General features: G+C 45.3%; 1 protein-coding gene and 2 long non-coding RNA genes across 5 annotated transcripts; 2 read left to right on the plus strand and 1 right to left on the minus strand.

The window, feature by feature from the left end:
- Positions 1–1,520: 1,520 nt before the first annotated feature.
- On the minus strand, positions 1,521–27,575 carry cmip (c-Maf inducing protein). 3 transcript variants are annotated; one of them, XM_069528921.1, is made up of 22 exons: positions 27,057–27,575; positions 26,530–26,863; positions 16,418–16,543; positions 14,806–14,856; positions 14,110–14,271; positions 13,703–13,744; positions 13,332–13,394; positions 13,163–13,243; positions 12,889–12,992; positions 12,531–12,635; positions 10,308–10,760; positions 9,666–9,731; positions 8,361–8,387; positions 8,226–8,274; positions 7,511–7,618; positions 7,292–7,408; positions 7,048–7,188; positions 6,548–6,595; positions 6,275–6,421; positions 6,074–6,179; positions 5,929–5,999; positions 1,521–5,642 (listed from the first exon to the last, which is right to left on the minus strand). In XM_069528921.1, exons 2-22 carry the CDS (start codon positions 26,758–26,760, stop codon positions 5,589–5,591), a joined length of 2,352 nt encoding a protein of 783 aa, XP_069385022.1. In that variant the 5' UTR covers positions 26,761–26,863; positions 27,057–27,575; the 3' UTR covers positions 1,521–5,588. The 3 variants fall into 3 exon arrangements, with proteins under 3 accessions (XP_069385022.1, XP_069385021.1, XP_069385024.1); XM_069528920.1 differs by having other exon boundaries at positions 26,530–27,571; XM_069528923.1 differs by lacking the exons at positions 26,530–26,863; positions 27,057–27,575 and adding an exon at positions 17,051–17,250.
- Positions 17,229–18,825, plus strand: LOC138410891 (uncharacterized). Its single transcript, XR_011243529.1, has 2 exons — positions 17,229–17,590; positions 18,340–18,825. It is a non-coding gene; the product is annotated as an uncharacterized lncRNA (long non-coding RNA).
- On the plus strand, positions 21,544–22,966 carry LOC138410890 (uncharacterized). The gene is made up of 2 exons (XR_011243528.1): positions 21,544–22,167; positions 22,349–22,966. It is a non-coding gene; the product is annotated as an uncharacterized lncRNA (long non-coding RNA).
- Positions 27,576–27,966: the final 391 nt, after the last annotated feature.

Genomic DNA, 27,966 nt, shown 5'->3' on the forward strand with positions numbered 1-27,966 from the left:
GGATCGGGCATAGCCACATTAGTGGAGATGGAACCAACTTCCAAGTCTCTATGACCTTCAGAAAGAAAGTTATTGAAGAATATCTTGATCTCCAGTGGGCATTCATCCCTAACCCTAACCACAACCCTAACCCTAACCCTAACCACAACCCTAACCCTAACCCTAACCCTAACCCTAACCCTCATTGCAAGCCTAACCCATATTCACCATAGGGTGAATAACTTTGCGCTGCTTACTCGAAACGTGCTGAAATTTGGTGTGGTCGCGTGGCAGGCTACCCTTCATTAATCCCGAAATTCCCAAGTCTCTATGACTTTCAGAAAAAAAGTTATTTACAAATATCTCGTACTTTTTTTGGGAGATTTGGTGGTTTCACCATTTCCGAAGGTCGTAGAAGGTCGGGGATGGTCCCAATGGATCGGGCATAGCCACATTAGTGGAGATGCAACCAACTTCCAAGTCTCTATGACCTTCAGAAAAAAAGTTATTGAAGAATATCTTGATCTCCAATGGGTTTTCATTCTTAACCCTAACCCTAAACAGAACCCAAAAATGAAACACTAATCACAACCCTAACCCTAACCCTTCCAAAGGTCGTAGGAGCTCGGGGGTGGTACCAATGGATCGGGCATAGCCACATTAGTGGAGATGGAACCAACTTCCAAGTCTCTATGACCTTCAGAAAGAAAGTTATTGAAGAATATCTTGATCTCCAGTGGGCATTCATCCCTAACCCTAACCACAACCCTAACCCTAACCCTAACCCTAACCCTAACCCTCATTGCAAGCCTAACCCTTATTCACCATAGGGTGAATAACTTCGCGCTGCTTGCTCGAAATGTGCTGAAATTCGGTGTGGTCGCGTGTCAGACTACCGTTCATTAATCCCGAAATGCCCAAGTCTCTATGACTTTCAGAAAAAAAGTTATTTACAAATATCTCGTACTTTTTTTGGCAGATTTGGTGGTTTCACCATTTCCGAAGGTCGTAGAAGCTCGGCGATGGTCCCAATGGATCGGGCATAGCCACATTAGTGGAGATGGAACCAACTTCCAAGTCTCTATGACCTTCAGAAAAAAAGTTATTGAAGAATATCTTGATCTCCAATGGGTTTTCATCCCTAACCCCAATCACAACCCAAAAATTGCAGTGGGCTGCTGTTGCAAGTGCCTGGGGAGAAGATGTTGGGGGGGTGGTGCCTTGCTCAAGGGCACCTCGGTTGTGGTGAGTGAACTGCCAACCTTCTGGTTATTGGACGACCTGCTCTACCGCTGACCTGCTTCCCCTAACTCTAATCACAAGCATAAACATCATTATTAAGCAGTAAAAGTATATTTAACTAAGGCTCAAAAGTATAGTCAATTAACGTGTAAAAACATAGTTTATCAAGGCGTAAAATAAAAGTTAATTTAGATTTAAAAATAAAGTAAATTAGGGCATAAAAATATAGTGAATTAAGGTGTAAAAATATAGTTATATTATTATAAATATATGAAATAAAGCCACACGACACACAAAACTGAAACATATTCACAGACAATTTAATTTTGATTGAAATTATTTAACATCATAGTTGTCATTTTTCCTGTTGAAGATCTTTTTGTAGTTTTATTACAACAGCCACAGAGCAGCAGCAAAATAAGAATCATAGTAATAATAATAACCCAGCAGGAGAAGCAGATCCATGTGGAGAAAGACTGAGAAAAAGAAAACATGAGGGGGGGGGGGGCTCCTTTTCCAGCTGCCAAAAAAACCTTTTACTACAAGGAATCATGGGAAATACAGTTTTTCAGTCTGTGCCACATCTGACCGGTTTCTTCCAGAACAACTGTTAAGACTTGAGCACAGCTGCAACGACGTGGACGAATCTCTTTACACTTTGAATCGAGTGGAAACAAAAAAGCATCAGAGAAAGGAAAAGGCAAAAAGCAGGATGAGCTCCACAGGATACGGAGACGTGACAGAACAGAGGATGTGTTTCTACATCAGATGTTCGACAGTAATAAAAATACGAACAAACTTTATACCATCACAACCTCAACATGCTGGTCCCCAGGCTCAGTCTGGACAAGTGGCAGCCGAGTGAGGGACGACCTCGGGACTGACTCCAGACTGCCACCGTGCCTGAAGGAAGACTTTGACATTTTGGGAAACTTCAACGTGCGATTCCTCATTTAAGTTTGCAGCCAACAAAATGAGCAAACAGTGAATAACTAGCAAACAAAATCAGCCAGTCAGGATATTTTTCCACTTATTGTTTCTGGTGCTAAATGAAGCTTTAGGTCCCGAGCGGCTGCAGCTTCATGATGTGACGTCGTCTTCTCAACGAAATCGTCAAAAAAGCCACGAGCAGTTTCCCAAAATGTTGAATCATTCCTTCAAAACCTTCAGACTTTAAAAACATCAGGTATAAAACAGGAAGTTAAACTGAACTGTCACCTTCCGCATGTCTTACAACAACTTTATTTAAAAAAAAGACAATGGCCATTCAGCACGTTACACTCCGATATGATTATCTGGCAGGATTCAAACTCAATTCTTGGGTAAACGAGAGACATTTTTTATTAATATGAAAATGCTCAAGCTTAATTCTGAAATCTCAGCAAGAGGCAGCTTCAGTCAAAAAGTACCAGTATTGGTATTGGCTTTTTAAAAAATCAGTATCGATCAAACCTCGACTTCCCGGAGCCTCATGGGCAGATCCTGGCAACAACCAATCAGAAAACAGTTTGATGGCGTCTCTCCATTTCAGTCCTTAACCTCAGTGAGTTAGTGATCAGACCCTTTATTATAGTTCAAACCTTTTATAAAACAAAATTACAAAATAAAAATACCAGATGATGCAACATGTACATGCAAAATAAAAACTAAACAACAAAAACACAGGAAACAAATGTTTGATTAAAGTCAATGAATCAAAGACGTCAGAAACTTAAAAGATATTATGCATTGAAAACAGATTTTTTTAGATTACAGTGCACTTTGTGTGAAAAAAAACAAAACAACCACACACATGAAGATGAAGGCAACAGCAGCCTGCCGACGGAGGGAGGCCGAGAAACAACAGAGAGAAGGGACGAAAGGATTCAAACCTGGTTGAGAGAGCGGAAAGGAGGAGACGACTATATACACTCGTATATACATCATACAGGATATGAAGAGAGGTCCAGAGGTTAGACCCAAAGATGGCCGCACACAGACCGAACAGAAAATTGTCATGGCACTCAATAAATAGGAAACAAAGCATGTCATCATCATGGACGGCATCCTGTCCTCAACCAACATCTGGAGCATCTGGAGGTCGACACAAATAAATTAAAAGGATGGACGCAGTCAGAGCAACTGAAACAATACGTCGTGTGTGTTTTCTCACATCATCCCAAAGGAGGAGGAGCCTGTGACGTAGGTGCAGGTTTGGTTACCACAACAAACAGGCAAAATGTAGAGGGAATGATTTTGGGCAGATTCGTCCGAGAGTTGACATCTCTTTTTTTTTTTTTTAAATCTTTGTCCCTGATTGTGACGTGTAAAATAATTTTGTCTCGTCTTCTCGCGGGAATTCTTTATCCACACGGACTAAAAATGTCGCCCATGTATTACGGTGTAAAATTCTTACAGCAGAACAAGTTAAAAAAGGAGGTCCGACAAAAGATAAGAAAGAGGCGACCACTAGGGGCGCTGTGGCGACCTCAGCGGGGCGGGGGGGTCTGTAAAATAACGATGGACAACATGAGCGTTCCCTTTAAGTGAAGCCGAAACTATTTGATCGCCCCCTGGTGGCTGGCTGCCGTATAGGTCACAAAGCCAAGGGATGCAAATTAGCTGCTAGCTAACTCTGGCGCAATTGCTTTTAATCATACAATAACAAAACGAATAACAAAACAACGCCTCCTCCATGTTAGCAGATGGGACCTCAACCACACAAAAGGTAAAAATACATGTAAAATAAAAGAAGATGGTTCTTATCACACTGATGTTTGTTCATGTTTCTGATCGGTGTGGTTTGAATCAGTTATTTGATGATATAAAAACAGACTGAGACAAAATGATTGGTGGGCGGGACTTCAATATCACGGCTCCAAATCATCCACGCCAGATGGCAGCGTTCGTTTCTGGGATATTTTGGCTTCATTTCTGGATAGTGGGCGGAAGCTGGGACGCGTCGTCCATCTTTGTTCACAGTCTACGGGCAAGTTACAACCGTTTCCACTCAGACCGGTCTGAACTAAAACCGCGCTCACGTTGGCCGGATGAAGCAAGTGCACAAAACACAAAAAGCTAAACTGGATGAAGATGTTTGGCAAGTGTCCTTTCTTCTTTTCAAAAAAACGTCTGTACAAAAGAGAAAGAAAAGCAGAGGATATGAAAATATACAACTCTCAGCTGGTGATGGGCCCATGTTAGAGTCCGGTGTACACGTCAGCGTTACCGACGGTACAGAGAGATCCGTGTGCGGGCGCCCTCTCTGGCTTCTCGTGTTATATGATGCAAAACAACAGGGCCTGTGTACTTCATTAGTCAGGACAAACCCAGAGAGACAGAATAAAGGAGGTTTTAAAGACACAACTTATCAGGCAGTCCCAGACCACCCAGCTACTGCTACAACAACGGTCCTATTAAATAGCAATGGGAGATCATCAGTATTTACACTGAAAACAAATGGAAAAGGAACATCGCTGTTTCACTTTCCTCCAGAAACGTTTCTGAAATGTCAGGGGTTGTCTTCATGTTTTATATAGAAACACACAATATATGAAAGCACAGATGTCTGGAAAAATATGTTCATTCAAGTTGATAAAAACTTTTTTTTTTCTGTTTTTTTTTCCTTATCGTGTGTGAATGTGTTGTGTTTGAGGAATAGGCACAGTCTTGCAACTCTTCTTTTCTGGGAGGTAGCACCTTGTTTTCCCAATGAACGACTTGAAGAAAGCTGGAATCGGACTCGAAGAATTGAAGCCAAAGAGCAGAGGAGCGAGGACCGAGGTGACGGGTCACCGCCGCGTCTGCTCGGAGAGCTACAGCTCGTTGCGGATGGGACGGGAGACCAAAGGGAATGCGGCCTGCTGTATCCAGCCTTCACCACATGAGGGCAGGAGAGAAAGTGGAAGGCTGATGGCGGCGGGGTCGATTCAGGGATTTCCTCACATGAAGGTTGGGGGGGGGGGGATGATGGACTGAAGCGAGAAACATATGAAAGAGGAGGAAGGATAAAGGCAGAGAGAGAGGAGGGTCTCAATCAGCCACAGGATACGTCCTCTGATCAGTTACAACAAGGTCCTCGAACAGTGGGGACAGACGTACAGGGAGCGATGAGGTCCATAAGGATTTTTCACTCAGAAAAAAAAAAGCAAGGCAGTTCCTTCCCAGTGATGGCGTCCGAGGCTGACGAAGGCTCCTCCTCTGTTCGTCAGTTTCTGCTCACATCACATGATCCTCACTCATGGGTGACGGCGGGCGATGATGTCGCCGCACAAAGTTTCATGTTATGTATCTGAGCCTGTGTGCAATGTGTGTTTGTGTGTGTGTGTGTGTGCATATGTTTGAGTGTTTGAGTGTGTGCATGTGTGTGTGTGTGTGTGTGTGGCTGATCACCAGGCCTCAGTGTACCGAACATCAACGTCTTTCAAGTTGGGCAGTTTGGCCTGAAGACAGAAACAGAAACTGCATCAGCTCCTCAGATCAAACACAAAGAATCAAAAGATCAAAACTGTGGTTTATCTTGGTTTTCTACTAAAAATAGACACAGTGACAACTCTGGACAATGTCCGACTGAGTCCATGTGAGAACACGGCAGGAGATTTAAACTCTTAAATATATTAGAATTCATGAATTAGAATTCACAGAGTTGTCTTACATGTAAACCATCCAGACAATTCTCTTTAGGTAATTAATAGGAAATCATGTGTTGGACTCATGTTGCCGTTTTACCTTGAGGTCCTCGTATGTGTCGGCTGTGAGTTTGGTGCTGTTCATGTTCAGGCTGCACAGACTCTTCATGGCTGAAACACAAACACTCGCAATTAATTACTGTTAATTGTTTTTCAGAAAATAAAAACCACGATTGTTTTCTTACAGCTGAGAGCCAGCAGACCGGCATCGGTGACCGGAGTCTCACACAGGTTCAGAACCTGAAGACAGGCCAGATGCTCGGACAGCAACCTCAACCCTGCGTCCCCGAACTGAAGGACAGAGAAGAAGAAAGTCATTCTGCATCTGTTGGATCACTGTTCATTTGTGTGTGTGTGTGTGTGTGTGTGTGTGTGTGTGTTTGTACCTGTGTGGACCAGAGGTTGAGCTGTTTGAGTGAAGGCAGCTTGATGAGCTGCTCGGCACAGGCACTGGTGACGTTGGTGAAGGCCAAGCTCAGGTTCTCCAAATTCCCAAAGGAACCTGAACTCAACAGGCGGGCCAGGTCGGCATCCTGTGGTGCGTTAAAAAAAAACATTGAGCGTTGTTGTTGTTGTTGTATCATCTCAAACGTGATGTGGCTCAGAAACAGAGAAGGTTAAAGGTCGTGCTGTGTGAGGCAGTGAAGGCATCGTCTCACCGTGGACTTGGACGGCAGCGTCAGGCGGGTGGGGCCTCCTTTTCTTTGCTGAGGAGAGGACACACAAAAAGATGGAGGCTGAGCTGAAGGCCTCGCAGGAACATTGTCAGACAGTAGGTGGCGTCTGTGAGCAGCAGCCGCAGACAGGCTGAACTCAGGAAGTGACACATGAGCTTGCACAAATAAAACACCTCGTTTTTTATTTTGTAAAATAATTGAGACCTGATGATCGTTCACTGTGACAGGACGATCAAAGAAGAATCCACAGACACGTCAAACTTTACTTTCTTACATGGAACAATTCATCTATTTAATTTAATGAATTTAATTCATCCTATATTCAGGTTTCATTTATACTTAGGTTAAGTTAAGGTGAGGGTTAGTTTAGGTCAAGGGTTCCAGGTAAAGATGAGGTTAAGTTAAGGCTAGGTTTTGTGTGTGTGTGTGTGTGTGTGTGTGTGTGTGTGTGTGTGTGTGTGTGTGTGTGTGTGTGTAGTTACCAGCTCCTTCAGTTCTCGTTGGCGGTCACAGAGCTGCTCGTACATGCGGAGGCCGACCTGCGTGCTCTCCAGGGTGGAGATGATCTGAAGCTGTGTGTCTTTGTTGTCGATGATGTTGTACTCCAGCATCAGACACAGGATCTGTGCACACGCACAAACACACACAGACAGACACACACAATGTTAAAGGAAGTGACAAAGGGACCCTGGAGGACATGTAACAGAACCCGGGACGTGGACGAACCTCCACCATGGTCTGGTTTCCTCTCAGGGCCAGCAGCATGCAGGGACCCAGCTTGTTCTCAGCCAGAGACAAGAGGAACTTCTTGGTCTTGTAGCAGGAGCCCATCAAGATGTGAACCTGACGGAGAGGACCAATCACAAGCAGGCGTCAGTTAGCACATGGCTCAGGTTAACGTGTATGTGTGTGTGTGTGTGTGTGTGTGTGTGTCCGTGCACTCACCATACTGGCAAACAGCTCCCCATCGTCATCACAGGCCACGCCTCCTGGACTGTAGAGCTGGAACCAGCCATCTTTACCTGAACGCACGCTCAGCAGACAGGAGTGAACCTGGAAACACACAATAATCTGTCAGTTAGCTCCGAGGAGATACTTCTGTCTTATCAATCTCAAGAAACCTCTTCTAATAAAACTAATGAAACTCGAAACTTGTGCTTCGAGGTTGAAATAAAGAATCAGCGCGTTGTGACGTCGCCTGTTTGTTTGTCAGCTGCTGTTCTAAAGCCTCAGTTTGACACTTTGTCCGGCGCCATCTTGTTTTTCTGAAACCAGACGTAACCATACTTGGAGGAGCGTTGGGTGGAGCCTGAATGACAGCTCCAGGACACCTCACGCCCCCCAAATGAGCCCCGCCCCCAATATATCCAGTGCCTTCTGGTCTGTTTGACTTTAATGATCTTAATGATTAATGAACATGAAACTAGAGACTGAGACAAAAAGTTTCCTGATGTTATAAAGTGAGAAGAACCATTTTCTATAGACTTCTATAGAAACTACCAGTCGAGTCGCCCCCCGCTGGTCATCCTGGATAATACAGTTTTCACACACTTCTGCAGTGGCTTCACTTTCAGGACCTGAAGTCTACGTCCATTTTTATTAATGGTCCTTGGTTGAAACAAGGGTGAACACACACTAACACACACTAACACACACTCACCTCCTGCCTCGGGTCCTCCGCAAACCTCTGAATGACGTATTTCAGTTCCCTGTTAGAACACAGAGACACAAACGTCATATCGTTTTCAAACCTGGAAAAGTCCGAAGAGCAGTTTGTGACATCTGAACTACTTACTTTGTGAATTTGGTGTGAGCGAGGGCCCTGAAGAGAGAGAGAGAGAGAGAGAGAGAGAGAGAGAGAGAGAGAGAGAGAAGATTAGAAACATTTGAAGCTGAGAAACAATCAGAAGAAACTCTGGAATCACAGCTCGTTATGACATTTTCAACACAAACAGGAGAAGAGCACATGAACTGTTGTTTGTTACTTCAGATGTTTGATGATCGCTGCGGGAAAATCATTCGAGTTAAATTCATTAAATGTTAATTAAATGATTTGTTTGGTTTTTTTTATATCAACTTGTTCCAACACTTGATGGAGTTTAATTGTTTTAGAAAAACTATACAATATACTACTATTATAAAAGATATTAACGATTAATCAATTAAAGGAATAGTTTGAATATTTGAAAATATGTTTATTTGTCTCTTCAGGCGTTGGATTAGTTGGTTTAGTTCATTAAGATGCATTAAGAAAAAACATGTCCGTCTTTTCCAGTTCACTTTTCAAGAGTTTAAGTTTAAGAGTTGAAGTTGTGCGCGTGTGTGCGTGAAGTCGTCGGAGCATGTGTGATGTGACTCATTTCATCCTCAGGCTGCTGGGGACTATTGTTGCTTTTCCTAATGACGCCCGAAGCCATTGACCAGGCAACAGTGGCGCAGGTGAGCAACAGGTGAGTCCCGGCGTCGGTCAAAACAAGCCGCGCACCAGTCAGAGCTAATGAAGCTCTTGATTGGCCAGCCAGTCACAAATAAGGCTCGGGGCTGCTTACAGCCAATTACAGCGAGCTGTCTGGGGACAGGAATGCCGCCGCCACCGCAGCTCACGATCCCCGGGAGCCGCGGCGAGGTGCCTCTCCTACGTCAGTTGTCTGGCCCCAGTAGGGCCCTGTTAGAAACATGTTCATCCACAGAGACGGTGAAGAGACAGAAGAAAACGAGAAAAGTGGGAGACGGATGGCACGAAGGTGCAAGGTGATGAAATACTGTAAAACTACTGCCTGTGATGGAGAAGGACTGAAGCTGCTGCGTGCACAGACACCGTGCACCTCCATGAAACTAACGCAGGTTTAACAGGAACATTAAAAGACCGACGAGGCCTCAACATTATTATTCAGGAAGATTTAACACAAGGTCAAAAGTCAACATTTAGAAGTCCTGGGATATTTTTGTTTTCAAATTAAAATATATTCACCATGCGAACAAAGCATATCAAACATATTGGACCCTAAAGAAAACCAATATAAAACCTGATGAGTTGAGTGGATTCATTGCTATAACTCGTCCTGCAGTGTGACTGAGGTGTGAAGGAGTGAACACTCACTCTTTAGGGAAGGGGATGGGCTGCAGCAGGCTCGCCAGAGCCGGTCTCCAGTCGTCGTAGTCCGACCTGTCAGACACACGGGGAGAGAAAGAGCCTTTGTGAGGATGAACAGACGAGGGCGGATACGTGCGGCCGTGCAACAAAAAGACAAGAAGAGAAGCTGCAACATGATCAGCGAGATGACGCAAACCTGCAGCGTCGCATTAACGGGAGCTGCAGCGGCGTCGCGTTACTGTTGAGTAACACGAGCTACAAAAGCACAGACACTATCGCTTTTTAGGCCGTCCTGACACACACACACACACACACATACACGCACGCACGCACACACATACACGCACGCACGCACGCACACGCAGGCACGCACACGCACACACACGCTTTTTAACTTTGCGAAACTTTTACATTCACAATAAAAACTTCTATGATTCACTGGAGGAAAGAAACAATGAGAAAAAGTTGACGCGCTGCATCAGAAAAAATAATACAATCTTGGGTTAACGCAATTTGTCGGGTGAATCACCTCATCTACTATTCGACTTTGAAGACTTTCATCTTTAACGTCAGGCTAATGTTTCACTTTTCCTTTTACGACAATCTGTAGAAAAATGTGTGTGTGAAGCTTCGACGCTGTAAACTCACAGCATCTTGAGGATGAGAGCGAAGCAGCCCAGCACTCGGTCGGCCTGCGCCGGCAGCTGGATGGACAGCGTGTTGACGGCCGGGCTGACCAGCAGACAGTCGATGAGGTTGGGCTCGCTGTCGCCCCCTGATGGCCCTCCCTTCCGCCTGGCGTTGGTGGAGTTGTTGTTCCGCTCCAGCTCCACCAGGATCTCGCTAGAATTGACGACGGAGGGCGGAGGGGAGAGGGGCAGGGAGGGGGTCGGGGAGGTGATCGGGATGGAGGGGTTGGGGTTTGAGGGGGCCGGGAGAGGCGGCTGAGGAGGACTAGTGTTGGCGGAGAGGGGGAGGATGGTGGCCGGAGGAGGCGTCGGGGGTTCGGGGCGCAGCAGGCGGAGCGGCATCGGGGGCTTTCGGTCATTCTGCTGCTGGCAACCGTTTCTGATCTCCTTCAGGCTGGGGGAGTTGTCCCGACTGCAGGAGGGAACAAGGACATGTGACTGGACCACACGCAACTCAACGTGTCAAAGTACGACAGTTACAACAATTTCACTGTGACAGGAAAACTAAAAATAACAACGAGGAGCCGAATGACAAAGTGGAAAGAAAAGAGGCGGGAGCCCGGAGAGAGGGCGCCACAGCGACGGTTCCTCTGTGAGCTGGAGTTTTGGAAAAATTAGCTCAGAAGTATTTCTTCTCTCTGGAGTGAAGTTAATGAGCGAAGATCATGTTTTACATCTGCAGTCACAAAAAGTCCCAGTGGAACAAATCATGAACATTTAAATAGAAACCAGCGACGTGAGGTCAAAGCTGCTTCGTCTCTGAAGATCAACAAGACAAAGCTCAGAGCTCTTTACTCTCATTTAGTGAAAACACAAACTTTGTTCATGGTCAGAATATTCCACGATATCTGTAGTAAATAAAAGAGAATAATAAAATATAAATCAAATATTAAAATAAGTTCATCTTTTCCTTTGTTTGTTTTGTGTTTACTGGAATTTGAATGTTTTTTTAGATTGAATCCATTAAAAATGTGTAAAATCCACAAAGTTACTGCAGAAAGTATTTATTTAAAAGGAGCTTTATCATTACACATCGTATATCTGATAAGATAAAAGTATCTGTCACAAGTTTCAAATTCATTTTGTCATTTGTGTATATTTTGTAAACGATGATTTGTAAATGATTTTAAAGGTTTTTTTTAAAACGGGAAACAATCACGAAGCAAGAATATTATAAATATTCCCTGTGTATTTAGTGAATGAATGTTATATAGTTTCTTGTGTATTTAGTGAATGAATGTTATATAGTTTCCTGTGTATTTATATTGAATAAATGAACGTCATATATATTTTCCATGTATTTGTATTTCACTGTCGGTGCATTGATTATTTTTTTCAGATGGAACATAGTAAATTAGTTTAGTCTGTAAATGACATAATCTGATCTGACATCAGAAATGATCTGATTTCCCGGCAGCGTCTGCAAATTGCTGTTTGCACTGTTTCCTTCGTATTAGTCCGACATGATGTGGGAAATTACTGATCATGTGTTTGTCTAATCAATGAAAAAAAGAGAATGGACGAAGGCAAACAAGGGGGACAGCTGAATAAACATGTATCACACAGAGAACACGGTTAAAGACTCACAGCAGCTTCACATGTTCTCAGCGTGTGTGACTACAACAGAGAGATTCTCTGACCTCGGCTACAACTGGTTCATTTCTTAAACTGATTAAAGGAAAAATCACAGAAACGTTTGTTTGATGTGTACTTTGATCCATGTCCCACCTGCTAACATGGAGGAGGTCTACACTATAAACTGTACATGGCCTATGGTGCAGCCAGCCACCAGGGGGCAAACGAGGCCCTCTGACTCCAGTTTATGGAGCCGTCATGTCGTCCATGTTTATTCACAGTCGTGGTTACAGGTTATTTTCTTTCTCTTTCACTGAGATTCGTTTATTTGTTTGACTTTAATAATGTAAGTTAACATAAACTCAGGGACACGTCAGCGTGTGGACTGGAGGAGCCGGGAATCGAACCACCGACCCTCTGTAGATCAGTAGATCACCTCCTGAGCAATAGTCGCCATAAAAACAGCTTTTAGTCACATTTCACTCTTCAGCTTCTTCTCTTTTTTTCTGTGTGTGAGTGAGTGAGTGAGTAAGTGTGTGTGTGAGTGAGTGTGTGTGAGTGAGTAAGTGTGTGTGAGTGAGTGAGTGTGTGTGAGTGAGTGACTGACCTGTTGATGAACTCCTCATAACAGGAATAGATGGCAGCAAGGCACACAGCCACCAGGTTTGGCAGAACACGCGGGTGAGGGCACTGCCCTGTTGGCCCATGCATGCTACAACACACACACACACACACACACACACACACACACACACACACACACACACACACACACACACACACACACACACACACACACACACACACACACACACACACACACACACACACACACACGTAAAGGTTTGATACCGCGGCTCCAAACATTTGCAGAAGTCTCAGCTCAGGCCTCCTGCTGCTGCGTCATGAGTTTAACCTACAGGATGTAAGTAGTCGTGGCTCGTGGAAATGAAACGGTTTCTCACCTGTGGACGAACTTCTTGACGACCTCCATCCCAGCGTTCAGCTCATTGAGAGCCAGGATGTACTCCTGAGTGAAGAGACGCAGTCGAGGGCACTTCCCAAAATCCTGCACGAAAGGAAAACAAAGTTAAAGATGAACAACAACTTTCAGAGATGAAGTCGGACGAGGCGACGTGTCGACTAAATAAAAGGAGCTTTTCTCTGCAAGTTCCAAAATTTGTTGGTGAGCGGAAAATCGGCCTAAAAACCACGTGGTGTCCCCCGAGCTCTTCTCACCATGTTGTGTTTGAGGATTCTCTGGACCACAGGAGTGAACACTTCAATCACGACCATGGAACGCGGCCGCTCCCGACAGTGCTGCGACACACAGGAGCAAACGTCAGCGAGCGGAACCTTTAAAGAACCGTGCAACAGAAACGAGCGGAGGAGCTGCTCGTGAACTCACCTTACAGAAGAACTCGCACAGGTCAGGAGGTGGATGGTTGTTTTCCAGAAGAGGGGCGATGGCCTGAACACACACACACACACACACACATGAATATCTCTTATCTACCCGGGCACGGAGCCATCGCTGTAGATCTGAGCTCTCAGGAGCTCGAGTCTTGTAAAACTACACGTCACAGCTTCTGACAGATTCCGACCGGCACAAACAAAACCAAATACAAACACGAGAGGAACACGAACATGTGCACAAGCAGAATCTAAATATTGTTTTACAGTTCGAAGATCTGAGCAACTCGACTCTCGGACTCGAGGTTGTTAATCATTAACTCCGGCCTGACATCAGAAATCTACTGGTTGTAACAGTGAACTCACCACGATGATGTTCTCATGATCCTGAGTGCTGAGATTAGAGTTCTGTGGAGGAGGAAGAGGAACTTTTCAACATTTTACTCAAACATCAAACTGTTCTTTCAATGATTTCTGATCCTTCTCTGCTACAAACCTGCTGAAGCTCTTCAGAGCAACAGATGAAGAAATCAGTGACACAGTGATATATTTAAAAAAACACAATAAATAAATCAAATCTATAAATTATTATTATTTATGTAGAATGATTAAGCATTTTCCTGTGACTCCTGTCTGAGTTCAGGACTGATATAATTACTTAATTTCCACTGTGGAAGATTTTTCTTGTTATTGTGATAATTACAAAAAATTTAATCAAGATTGATGTGTGTGTGTGTGTGTGTGTGTGTGTGTGTGTGTGTGTGTGTGTGTACCTCGGCCAGGAGGGTGGAGATGATGTGCAGCGGAGCCTGGTGGATGGACTCGTCCTGCAGCGGCGAGGTCAGCGCCATGTCCACCAGCGCTCTGATCTCCTTCAGCACCACGTCCCAGCGGCTCGGGTTGTTCAGGACCTTCCGGTACTTGTAGATCTTTTTCTGCAGGAAACACAGAGTTGACCAACGTCTGGAGGAATGTTTTTTTTTTTTAACCAGCACTTAGATATCGATCAGAAAGGTTTGAGTTTGTGGGTTTTCTTCTCTTTAGCTTGTTGAGTTGGAATGGAAAGTTTTTTTTTTTTTTTTTTTCAACACGATGCAGCGAAAACACATGAACAGGAAAGATTGTTTTTCAGAGGAAGTAACTGTGAGCTCTTTATTAGCTCAGATAAAGGTTTGAGCCACTGATCCTCATAAAGGTCTGTTTGTTCAAAGTCTATAACTATGAATGTAAACTATAAAAAAAATGACATGTGATCTGAAATTAGGGGATGTTGTGCATTTGTTAATATTTTAGAAGAAACAAAAGATGTAAAATAAGTTAAACAGTGTGTGTGTGTGTGTGTGTGTGTTAGTGTGTGTGTGTGTGTGTGTGTGTGTGTGTGTGTGTGTGTGTGTGTGTGAGAGATGAGAAGCTTTGATGGAGCTGATGACACACTGACATTAATAGTTAAAGACAAAGTGTAACCTTACCTTCCACTGCAGGGAGTGAAACCACTGGTCTCTTAAGTAGCTGTTTGCAGCCTGTAACACACGCACACACGCACGTACACACACACACACACACACACACACGCACAAAGACACACAATATATTAATCAACTAAACCAAAGATGAACAGACACAAATAAAACCTCCTGAGTTTTAATTCACATCTGAAATCATACATCACTCACTTCTATACAGAAACTATAAAGTGACAGAAACAACGTCTGCCGGTGGAAAATCTTAAATGTTCATTTTACTCCCTTAAAAAACGTTTAGTGACCATCGGTTGTACACTGATTTTCTCGATGCATTATGGGAAACAATGAGTGAAATTTCAGAAAACATTGAGCTCAGCAGAATCAGCTGTGAGACATCAGTGAGTCAAATAAAAGTGTTTCCAGGGATCAGTTTGATCCAGAACACCTCCTCTGGTCGGACTCAATGTTTGGACCTCGTCCTGACGAACCTTTCACTCCTGAAGTTCAGGTTCAGAAACAAACAAGATGTGTTAAAAGTAGAACGGGAGCTAGAGCCCTCAGGCACCGGGCTCCTCTCCGTCAGCTCCGTCGGGGTTCAGTACACACCCCCTCTCCACACGAGTTTAAAACAAGGGTTTAAAACTTTGCTCTGTGATAAAGTTTGGGTGGAAGTTCAGGTGAAAATCCGAAAGATTCAATGTTTAAATAATTGATCTAAAAGGAAACACCCGTCGCTCACATGTTCCAGTATCTTCGGAAGAATTTCCCAAACTGGCAACGACAGCGACCGGCTGCTGAAGCCAGAACCAGGATGAAGTTCAGATGAGACGAGGTTAATCTCTAAACCTCAGACATCTTCTGTTCTCTGTTGTATTTCAATCATCTTCTAATTTCTATGTTCTTTCCATCGCTGGAAAACAACAGCAGGTTCTGCTCTTGTCCGCAGCTCGGAGCCGGAACCCTGACTGACGGGGGCTCGTGGAAATGAAGCTCTTTTCCTTCTGAACCTGCCGGCAGCTCCGCAGACATCTGGCAGCAGGTGAGAGCAAACACACCGGCGGGGGAGGGTACACAGTGTCAACCCCCAACACCCTTAATGGGTTGTGTATCAGAGGTAATCGGGCTGGAGGGTAACAGAACCAAATGTGCTCAGTGAACGACCCTGGTTAATGTGGACCAGTTCACTGGGGACATGGTTCTGTCCTCAAACATCAGAGACGACAAAAGAACCGTCTCCTTATTTCATTTTAATCAGTGTTTCCAGATTTAGTTTTCAGGCTCTGAGGTAAAATAAAAAAAAAAAAACCTTCGCTCTCATTGAAAAGAATCACAGAATTATTGTTGTGCATAAAAAGAAGCTGTGGAACCTTTGACCTTTGTCCTCAGACAAATGTTTACACACGTGTCAATGTGATGATCTGTCAACAGACCCACAATCACTCACCAGCAACTTTGTCTTTCCTATTCCAAACTAAATATGAAGCCTGGATGGAAGCAGTTGTTTCAGAACATGTTCAGGTAGAAGCAGTTCTTTATTTTAACTCGTGCTGTTGCTGCCTGTGTCAACAACCAGATCTGTCCCAGAACGTTCATGCAAACAAACGGTGCGTCGTGTTACCTGCAGCAGGACGGTGCCTCCGGGGAAGCTGAGCTGGACGCAGTACTTTGGAGCGTTGTCCCACGAGAGCAGCTGCAGGTCCTCGATGGAGCTGTAGGACAGTGACGTCTCCATGTAACCGGTGGGCTGAGGGACAGAGAGGAGGGAGTCAGTCTCACATTCAGAGTACACACTGTGTGTTTAAACAGAGCCCCAGGATAAAAAGCCATTTATTTTTACTGGCAGTCGGCTGGACGGACAAAAAGAAATATCACCTGGGCTGGGCTGCCCTGAGTAAACACACGGCCAAACAAACCCGCTGCTGCTGCACAGAACGCACACGGCAGGACAGTCGTCTTTATCAGCTGTGGTGACATTTGATATTGTTCCAAGTGAACAGTCACTGAACGCTGAGACAAAGTGGAAAATCAATTTAGCAAAGGCCATTAATCACACAATTACACAAAGCATCACCTAGAGACACATTGTTCATGTGGCTGTGAGTCAACACACACACACACACAGACACACACACACACACAGGCTGGGATCACAGCCCTCACCATTGTGAGAGCTGGGATCACAGATGCAACAGTAACAGGCCACAACCTGTTTGCTCGTCTCTGAACGATTACAGAAACGCTGACAAATTACCACAAGTTTCCGGAGCCAGGAACAGAAGAGTCTTTAGAGAGAAGTGGGGGGAGGTGAAAAAAAAAAAAAAAGAGGAAAGAATATAAACAGATAAAAATAACGAGGTCGAGCGAAAGCCACAAGGAAACCGAGTTTGTATATCTTCGAAGCCCGAGAGGACTTTGACGAGGGACGTTGCCACAGAGTCTAAAATAAGACGTGTCAGAACAGCAGAATTCAGCAGTAAAATGAATCAGCACTCGATTTTTCCCAGAATTCAGCGTCACTGAATGAGTTGGAATCAATCATTGCTGATGGGGGACGTCATCCGCGGCAGCTGAGCCTATATTAACTTTTTATTTTCATCTAGAAAACTTGTGACGCTCGCTCAGACTCACTCCAGCGGATGGGTTTTTTTTTTTTGTAAGTCTCTCAGTCGGAGGCACAGAGCTCAGCCTGGACGTCACCACACAAACCTGGTGGAGCTGAAGAAAACGACAATGAAGATATAAATCTCATAGACATCTGAACAACGACCACGGTTATAATGTGACGGACCAGGTAACAGTCAAAAACACACTCCACAGACTGATCTGGGATCAGTGCAGATAAACAGAATGTCTCCAACACACACGCACACGCACACGCACACACGCCTGTTGTGAAACTGCACATACTGTATTTTCATTATGGACAACATCCATGGCAAATATTGGTTCTGGGCGAGATGTCTCATTTCCTTGGGAGAGTAAACGTGAACCCCCGTCTCTGTCCACCCGTCTGTCTTTGTTTCTGTCTGTGCTGCTGAATAGTGTTTATTTGATTGATTTATTTTTTTTGAAAACAGAATCGTGTGTTTTTGCTCGATTTGAACGTAAAGCACCATAACGACTGGAGCAGCTGCCCGAGTGACAGCGAGGCGTGAGAGCGAGCGCTGAGGAGCGACGTGGACGGCGTTGTGTTTTTGAACAGGCGGAGACAAAGCAGAGCGCAGACAAACAGAAGGAAGTTCAATTTTCTGATAACCAGCCGAGGGTTACCATAGATACTCCATCCCGCACAAGAGCGTACAGTGATTGCCTCCCTCCACCTTAATGTGTCTCTCCCTCTCTCTGCTCCTCTCGGCTTTTTCTGTCTGTTTTTCTCTTTTCTTCCTCGTCCTGTTCTGCCTATCATGGCGGAGGAGGGTCAGAGGAGGCTGCGGCTCCTCTCGTCGGTTCTCCTCGCTGCTGAGTTGCCATAGAAACAACATGATGAAGATGTATGTTGTGTTTCATTTTTTTTTTTTTCTTCTTGTGGTTCGTTACCAGGGAGAGGCAGACAGCAGCAATGATGGGAGGGAGAAGAAGAAGCAATGGAAAGTGGCCACGCAGTCTTTGCGCAATATCTCTTGTTTTATAACATTCCGGTAAACGTGCGGCTGATTACGGCAGAGTGAATTATTTCAGGACGCAAATTTGCGTCCGCTTGAGTTGAAAATGTTTTGAATTGAGCAGAAAAGAAAAAACCCGTGACGCTGTGTCGTGACAATCAGCATCGAGAAATAGAGAACAAACTTATTTTGGCCGATTTAAACGATCTCCTGGAATCGAAAGACGCAGAACAGGAAGTCTTTGAATATGTTTCAGTGAATTCAGTTTATGATAATGGAACATACATGACCATTAATTCATATGAACACGTATACATTCATGATCTGTAGGGGATCAGTTATTCACTCGGTCTAATAATGTAAAAACAGGGACATTTATAAAAACCCTCTGACGGAACACTGAGATAAAAGTAAAACTTCTGAACAAGATTCTGTTTGTTTCTTAAAGTCAATAAATGAAAAGACCTGAAAACAACGATGAGTTGAATTTAATGACTCGTATTGAGCTGACGAACGTCTGTTCAACAGTTTCCCAAAACCACATGAATGAACCGCAGAGGATGACATGACACACACACACACACACACACACGCAGACACACACACACACACGCAGACACACACACACACACGCAGACACACGCACACGTTTATTTAAACTCAGTCCCACAAACATCTTCCTGCTGCCAGAAATGCTCAGAGCAACATCCACAACACAACTAGAATAAATAAAACTACATGTTATCGTGCGTTCAGAAAAAGAAAGAGCGGCTCGTCTCCTTTAACTCTCAGGTGTGCTGTGACTTTGCGTCGGCACGTGTGAACGCTGAGCCGCGTCAACAACGCTATCGGCTCCTGATACGTTGTGTTCACTGAGCTGCAGGAGGAAAAGCACACATCACGTGCACGTGCAGCTCAACTCTTGTTTGTTATTCTGTTGTTTCTGTTTCCAGTCGTTCATGCGTTCACGTTCGTCTGAAGCAGGTTTGTTGAGGTCTTCAGTCTGACGACAGCCAATAGCCAGAGGTCATGTTTTTTTACAGGTTGTCTGTCTCATTCTCGTGAACTCGAAATCTCAGCAGCACCTCGAGGGAATTTCTTCATATCTGATAAAAAACGTTCACTTGGACTCAAGGACGGACCACGTGTATTTTGGAGGTCAAAGGTCAAATGTCAAGGGTCGCTCTGACATCTTTGAGACCTCAGGATCACCTCCAGGGATCCTTACTAATCTAGCACCAGGGTCACACCGGGTGCACGTGCAGCGCTCTGACTCTCTCGAGGAGCCTGAGTCACATCGTGCGCTCGTTGCTTTTCATTTCGGCGCCCATGACATCTGATCAGAGTGACCACGCCCCTCACACATCCAGTGAGGCCGGGCGTTGGACTCACAGATTCCTCTCTCTCTCTCTTCCTGTATTTATGAAGCGCTCGTCTCGAACTGATGACCACCGTGCTTTACACTTTTGCATTCACACACACACACATTCATACAGTGCATCTATGTGCAGCACGTTCTCTATGAGAACAGAGATTTGGGGTTCAGCATCTTGCCCAAGGACACTTCGGCATGTGGACGAGGGAAGACTGGGATCGAACTGCCGACCTTCTGGTTAGAGGACGGCCGCTCTCACCCCTGAGATTAAGTGAAGTATAAAAATACGAGTCCCTCTCTTAAACTCTGGCTGTGAAAAATGAATTCAAGCCATTGAAGGACAGAGACACTGTGGACATTGGACAAAGTTTAGCTTCACATTAGAAGTTGATCAGAGGTCATCTGAGTGCAGATTTCTTCCTGTTCCGTCATCGGACCCAAAAAAAAAAAAAAAACATTGTTTCACATCCTGTGTTCTCTCGGTTTCATATTTACAATCACACGACGGCAGTTCCCGAACAAGAAGTCATTCAGCAGTGACCCGGATTCAAAGGGTGACCGAGGTGATGCGACCGCCCCGTCGCCTCAAAGACCCTCATTGTGACCGATCGATCACACGGGGACAGAAATGTCTGCGTTCGGGGGACAAGCTCGTGTGACGTCACTTCCCAGAACAAGAAGCCGCTCTACTTCTCCAAATGTTAGGGAACAACCAGACGAGGATGGAAACACAGTTCAAGTCAAAGTCCTGCAGTGAGACGAGTGACTCCAACACTGCACTGGTCTGCTCCACGTGTCAATAACAGAAGGTGAACGTGCACGTGGACAGTTTGACGTTCAGTTTCATGATCATGATCTTGATCCCGTCTGTTTCTGTGAAGACACACGTTCGTTCTCATCTTCTCTCACTGGGCCGTTGACTCTGATTCCAAAACAGCAGGAGAATATAAATAAAACTGCTCGTAATGGAAAATAGTTTTTCTGGACTTTCTATGACGTCTTGTCGTCCACAACTATGATCGCTGCTCAGTTTGTGTCAGAGGCTCCGGTTTGAATTCAGCCTCGTGTTTATTCTTCCTACATATGCACAGATTCAGCTCAATGGACAAAAACATGTGAAACTTAAACTTAGAATTTAAACCTGTGTGGTGTTATAAGTTCAAACAGCTCACGATAAATCACTAACTAGTTGAAAGCAAAGAGGATTATGGGAGAATAAAGGTGTGAAGACTCAAGTTTCACTGTGTGTGTGTGTGTGTGTGTGTGTGTGTGTGTGTGTGTGTGTCATCATTTTTTTCTCTTCCCTTTATTTTGAATTGAAACAAAACCACCAGTCGGTTTCTCAGCTGCTTCCTCTTTGATGAGCTGATGTGAATTTCTTCTTCACATATTCAAAACAAAACCAAAATCTGATCTGCATCTTTAACCAGTTCGAGCTCAACTCTAACCGTAACCTACCCACGGGTCACATGACCCCTGACCTTCACCAGGAGCTCAGAAGTGAAGTTCAGTCTCATTAGGGCTGAGACCCCATGAGCTCTACTGGTCCTGTGTTTCCTGTTTGAACCTGTGCACCAACTTCGAGGTTTTTATAAAAACATGTTGTGAGCTTCTTTCTTTCATGAGCCAGAACAAATCAAATCCTTCAGTTTGAAGATGGTCGAGATCGGGACGGTTACTCACGAGAGTCTGAACCAGGCTTCATGTGTTCGTTCCATTGTTTTCATTTCCAAAGTCAAAACTACCCAAAGTGTCATCACTCTGCAGACGATCTTCACTTTACATTTCATTGATCCGAGACTTACGACGAGTGAATCAACCACGAGGGAACGAACCAGAACCACAAGAATCATGTACGTTCGCTTCACAAAGCCAAACTACAAAGTGCTGCAGTATAAGTTCAACCACACTGATTATTTATTTATGTATGAACACCGGAGTTGATGATGGTTATTAGATCATCTTCGTCACCGAGGTGTAGTCTGAAGACACGTGTCTTTACTCTGTGGTGGGAGACGTGGAGACTTTGTGTCCCGGTGTCCATCGTGTAGGAGCCACACACCTGACATTTAGGTTCTTGGACGAGTCTTTGCTAATTAGACAGAAAACTGGACGCAGATGATCACATGACAAAAATAGAATGAATGGTTGTGTCTCAGAAACAGGCGTCACCGCAGCTTCTTACATAACTGCTTGACTTTTCCGCCCCCCCCCCCCCCCCCCCCCCGTGAGCCGGAGACACTGGAGCCGCCCTGATTGATCCCTGAAGGGCTCCCGTCTCTCGCCTCGCTGCCTTGAATGATCCTCTCGCGTTCACGCTGCAACCAGACGCTCGAGATAAAACACAGGAAGTGTTTCAGTTGCCCCGGCGCCCGTCTACGCAAATGTGATGTAGGTTAGGTTTCTGACCACACACACACACACACACACACACACATTGTTTTCTATAGTTTTCAACACAAGAGGAAATGTTTCTTTGATTGAAATGAGTTTCATGTGAGTTTTGTTAGTTGAACTCATGAAACTCTGTTGGCAGCGGCGCTCGCTCTCACAAAGCTCTTTTCTCTGGCAGATCTCAGTTATGTGACGTGCGTGGGGACGCTGGAGACGCGGAGTCAACGCTCTTTGCCTCCTTGTTGGAAGTGAAGTCTCTTCTGTGTGAGAGCCTGCGAGCGAAGGCACCAGCATTGTTCTCCTGCCCACAAAACCGCTCGACAACAGCGCCACTCAGGAAATGCACATTCATGCTTCGGCCTGAATCTTTACAGGGTGAAGAATAAGAGATGTCGTCAACGGACACATGATCTCTGCGAGCTGATGTCACACAAACACACAGGTCCAGAGAAAGTCCGGAGGAAAAACAAAAGAATCAGCAGAAGCTTCAGACTTTCTACCACTGACGTCTCCGTTTCCTGTCGTAAATTCAAAACAGACCAAAGTTCAGTAAAGGACAGCTCGTGATAAACGACACAGTTTTTCTGATACGTTGTCTGAATGTGCAGCGCTGAAGGAATTCAACCGCCGGTCGATCTCTGAGGGTTTTCACAGGATGATGTACGAGGCGTATGCAGAGGTTAGACCTACTCAGGAAGCTCAGTGACTCAGAAACTCTCAGCAGTTGGATGCAAAGCACAGATGGAACAGAGCGTCGGGGTTTCACGAAATATCAAATAAAACTCTTGACATAAAACGAATGATCTGTCCCTCATTTGCATTTACGACTTCATGTTATTTTAGAAGCAACAGGGTGGAGTTTGTTGATAAGTATTGGGTGCTGTACTTTCTGTTTTAATGATTTACAGTTTTTATATGTTATCCAAGTTGTGTTTTTTTTTTAAATATTTCACATTGTTCACAGTGAAGTTCAACCGAACCTGGTCCAGACAAAGAATCAGACGGAAAGTGAAACGTAAATCAAACTTGTGTTGGCGGGTGAGACGCAGCAAAAAGAGGAGGAGCCAACAAAGGTTTGATTTACAGTCAAGTTCATGACGAGGGTCAGAGAAAATTTGGTTAAAGTGAGGAAATGACTGTTAATCATCTATAACAGATCAATGATGGGACAGAGCTCGTTATTAAATATATATATGAACCTTAAATATTAATGTGCCAGTCTCCTGATGCCAACTCAATCCCCATCGTCAGTCAGGATACAGAGCAACATATTGTAGGTCGATGGTCGTTGAGTCAGAGAATTACAATTTGAAATAGCAGCTTAAAGACCTAAAGAGATGTTTCTCATAAACCTCAATATTCTGCTCACATCAAACAAAACGAAAAACAGGCAGAAAATCAACCAGATCACTGAGCAGCAGCTGAAACTAAAACCAGCACAGGCCGCGACTTCTGTCTGAGGAGACGCAGAAATGAGCTTTCACTGATTCCGCTCCCACAGAGATGGTATCCTGGCCGACGCTGGCGGCTGCAGGACGAGGTTCAAAGGCTGAGCACGTTTCTTACCACATCCACCATCAATCAAGAATCCCTGAGGCTTCATCACCACGTGCATGAGCCGCGATCAGAGCCGTCCGACCAGATTCCACCAAACATTAAAACTGCTCTCTGAACTCTGCAGTCACTCACGTGTAAAATAAAGGAGACGAGAAAACGCCTGTGCAGCAGTGACGTTTAAATTATAGGAGAATTATCGCCTTCACGTTTTGTTTGCAAGCGATGAGATTCGCACATTCACACTCGTTAAGAACCGAGGCCCAACTTAAATTCCATCAAGCTCAGATATCAGTGCTCGAGGCGTCCTGCTGCCTAAAGGCCAAACTTCTACCAACCTGAGGAATGTTCACACCAGACCCACGAAGACAGTGAACGTTGTTCCGGGACAATTCTGCACTTTTTTCTTTTTTCATGCCCTTAAATTCCATTTATATAATATAATGGTTGTCTTTTTTACAAAAAGGGAAGTGAACGACTTTATAATAACAGCAACTGTAGATCTATCCCGCCCCCCGGGAGAAAACTTAATGAAAATGCAAGAAAAGAAGAAGGAATATAAATCTGAAAAAGCGTAAGTGAAAGGAAGTAAAAAATTTACGGGAGCAGATTACACAACCTCACAGATATCAGTGCTCTGATAATGTTTTTTCCATCACGATCTGTGAATCATTGTCCTTGAAAAACACAAGAAAGAGAAAAAAAAGAATGTCCTGGATCCAATGAGTTCTTCTCTCAGCCATAACTCTTCCTTCCACCAACTTTATATTAATGTCTGTTCAGTCATCGTTGTGTAATCCAGCTGAGGATCCCTGTCTGAGGTCAAAGTGAAGCAGTAAAATGTGGTCAAACTATTATTTGGTCATCAGGAGGAAGAATTATGATGAATGACATCATGATCCATCATCATGTTTCAGTCACCGATTCAAATGTGCGGCTGCTTTCACACCTGCACTGACCTCTGCACATCCTTTCCTCTGGAGAAGGTGCACGTGTCCGACATGGATGTAAACAAAAACACTGATCAGAAGTTATACGTCATGTCCCGCCTCCTGCTGCTCTACAGGCTCCGCCCCTCGCCTGAAAGTTCCCCTGTTGCTGTGAACGAGTCGGACGATCTGCTGCTGCTCCACCGGACAAACACCAACCCCAGAGACTTGTGGGTAAAGTGAAGGATGAAAACACCTGAGCTCAGTTTACTGGTTTGTTTTTTTAAAAATCGCAATTAGAATGAACGTGTGTGTGTGTGTGTGTGTGTGTGTGTGTGTGTGTGTGTGTGTGTGTGTGTGTGTGTCGTTGTGCGTCTCTGATCTCCACACGACAACAAGCTCAACACGTAGAGGTGCGCTCGCTTCGTTCAGGCGACATTATCGATAACAAGCAGGTAAACTGAGCTCAGGTGGTTTTATCCTTCACTACATCAGACTCGGCTCGGAGCGGCTCGTCTGTGATAGGCCGACGTCCAAAGAGCCTCCAACAAGGTGTGTTGATAAAACAACGGAGCATCGCTTTGTGGAAAATGTCAGAGGTGTTGATGATAACAGAAGAGGAAATAAAGGCTTTTAATGCTTTCACCGTTATTCTGCTGAATTACTAACAATTACAGTTAAAACAGACGTGTTTCCTGTTGTGGTTGCTGAGAACACGATGGTGCAGGTACCGTGTGAGAATAAAGATAATACTGTCTGTTAAAGCTGCTACATGTAAGAGGACTCTGTCCTGGAGGTGGCGCTAGTTTGCAGAGAGTTTGGACCATACACCACTGACAGTTATTACGTCACTTCCTGTCTCTGTCCGCCCCCAACCTCTCTCCTGGAGGATTCGATGATGTTTGGACAATGTGTGAAAAGTAAACTCTGGATAAACTCCAGACTTTGTGTTTTAACAACACGTGGAACCTGGAAGAGGAGAGAAATAAACCTGACGTCCTGAAAATACTGATTTTCCAGTCCTGCGCTGTGTGGAGTGAAAACAGACAGAGAGGTCGACGGTGCCAACCTGTGACAGTTTCACGTGCGATCTAAATATTGTCTTTTAAGAGTTCGGCAGCTGTTTGTCGCAAAATGCTGTTAAAACTCCAACAGGTCGTAACGATGTGATTCAGACGTCGACACAATGAGACTAAAGTCAGAAAACTCCTCACGTCTTAACGTGAGTTTGAGCTTATTCTGGTGAAATTAGTTAGAAGATGCTGTTTCCATGGTAGCGAATCCTTGTGTTAATATTTAGACTGTGAGGGTCCATGTAAACACAGAACCTGGATCCTTTGGGATGAATCAGGACACAGACACCAGGCTGGTCTGAAGGATGGAGGCAGTGACTGGCTTCATGTCTGAGAGGTTTAGTTCCCACTTAACAAGAGACAATAACACAAACAACCTCAAACAACAACCCGGCAGACACACAACACACACTTCAGGGGCCTCGTCTCCGAGGGACCTTGTGCGTCCTCTGCGCCCCAGGGACACAAGCAGGAGGCTGCGGGCCACAGAGAGATGAGCTGCACGAGGAGGAGGAGAAGAGGAGGAGGTGGAGGTAGAGGGGGAGGTGGAGGGGGAAGGTCGCGGGCCACAGAGAAGCCGACACTATCAGCAGAAAGGGCCGTGAGAGCGGTGACACGCGGCCTTCTTGTAAACTGCGTCAACAAAAGACTGTGCGTAATCTCGGTGCGCGTCTGCTGCTGCGTCCAGACAAGAAAAGACAAACACTGAAGCTGCCTGAGGAATGTGAAGCACACACACACTCACACACACACTCACACACACACACACTCACACACACTCACACACACACACAGGGACTCACCGTGGCCGAGGTCAGGCCGCTGTCTGTGAGCGTGAGGTGGTGCGGCTCCCACCTCCGCAGGAACTTGGAGGTGAGGATCTTGCTGAGGAAGGTGCGGGGGTGCTTGACCACGCACACCTGGATGTCCCCCTCGTGGAGCAGCTTGTATCGCATCCCGCTGCTGCTGCAGTGGTGCAGGCTCCTCTTGCACGGCCCCGCACCCAGCTTGGTGTTGTTGTTGCCCTCCGACATCTCCCCCAGCAGCGGCTTGTTCTCCTCGCACTGATAAAACTGGTTGTTGTGCAGCTCGTTTCCTCCTCCACCACCTCCTCCGCCTCCTCCTCCGCCGCTGCCACTGTTGAAATCCATGGTTCGGTTAAATCCAACAGTTTATTGTCTCCAAATGTTTGCGTCACGGAGCGCAGGGCCGAGGCGTCGCGCCGATGCCAAAATCCGACATGTACATGAAACAGAGGAGAAATGGATCGAGCTGAGTGTGTGTGTGTGTGTGTGTGTGTGTGTGTGTGGAGGGGGGGGGGGGGACCTACCTAAAAAAAAAAACACGACCTCAATGAGGCCGAGGAAACGCCGCCGAGCTCCGGGTTATGACAGGAGATCCAGCCGGAGGAAGGTTTTCATGCTACAGTGCAAATAATCCACCATTTTCCAGCGCGCACAATGAGCCATGAATTGTCTCCGCGGTGCGTCTCGCCTCCCCCACCAGCACCAGCTCCAGAGAGCTATCAACACGTTAGGGCCATGGCCTTATCCAGCGCGTCCGCCCCGGTGCCAAACGGGATAATCCAGAGCGCACGACGCACGGGAACCAGTCACACACGGTGGATATATCCAATGGCGGCGGCTCCGGGCTCCTCCGCGGGGTTTAGCGGTCGTTACAAGCTCCCTGGCTCGGTTTCCTTTTATTCAGCCTTTTCCTCCGTCTCGCTGTAGGAGAGCCAACACTCTCCGGCAGCGCGCAGCCCGATTGGTCCCCGCTCGTTCATGTGATACCGGACTGACGTCAATGGGGAGGCGAGCGGATGAGCCGTGCGTCTTTGTGCCTGACTGTCTGCTGAGGGCGCGCGCGCCCCCCCCCCCCTTCTCATTTCAACACACACAACATACAACACACATGTAGACACACATTCAAACACACACTCGTAGAGACACATTTAAACACACATGTAGACACACACACGTAAAAACACACATTTAAACACACACACGTACACACACATGTAGAAACACACGTGTAAACACACACGTAGACACACATACATGTAAACAAACATACATATAGATGCACAACATATTTACAAACATATATGTAAACACACACACATGTAGACACATATTTAAACACACACGTAGACACACACATTTAGACACACATGTAAACAAACATACATGTAGATGCACATATGTAGATACACACATTTAAACACACACAGACACACA

This window comes from Paralichthys olivaceus, chromosome 7 (assembly GCF_024713975.1).
Source record: "Paralichthys olivaceus isolate ysfri-2021 chromosome 7, ASM2471397v2, whole genome shotgun sequence".
In the NCBI taxonomy this organism is placed as follows: domain Eukaryota; kingdom Metazoa; phylum Chordata; class Actinopteri; order Pleuronectiformes; family Paralichthyidae; genus Paralichthys; species Paralichthys olivaceus.

Bases quoted from the DNA above. Each gene is read 5' to 3' on its own strand.
- cmip (XM_069528920.1), bottom strand. From the start codon at position 26,877: ATGGATTTCAACAGTGGCAGCGGCGGAGGAGGAGGCGGAGGAGGTGGT. The intron at 16,544-26,529 runs GTGAGTCCCTGT...TCTGTCCCTCAG, and splicing joins GCGGCCTGACCTCGGCCACG to CCCACCGGTTACATGGAGAC. The intron at 6,000-6,073 runs GTAAGAAAACAA...TTTGTGTTTCAG, and splicing joins CGGTCTGCTGGCTCTCAGCT to CCATGAAGAGTCTGTGCAGC.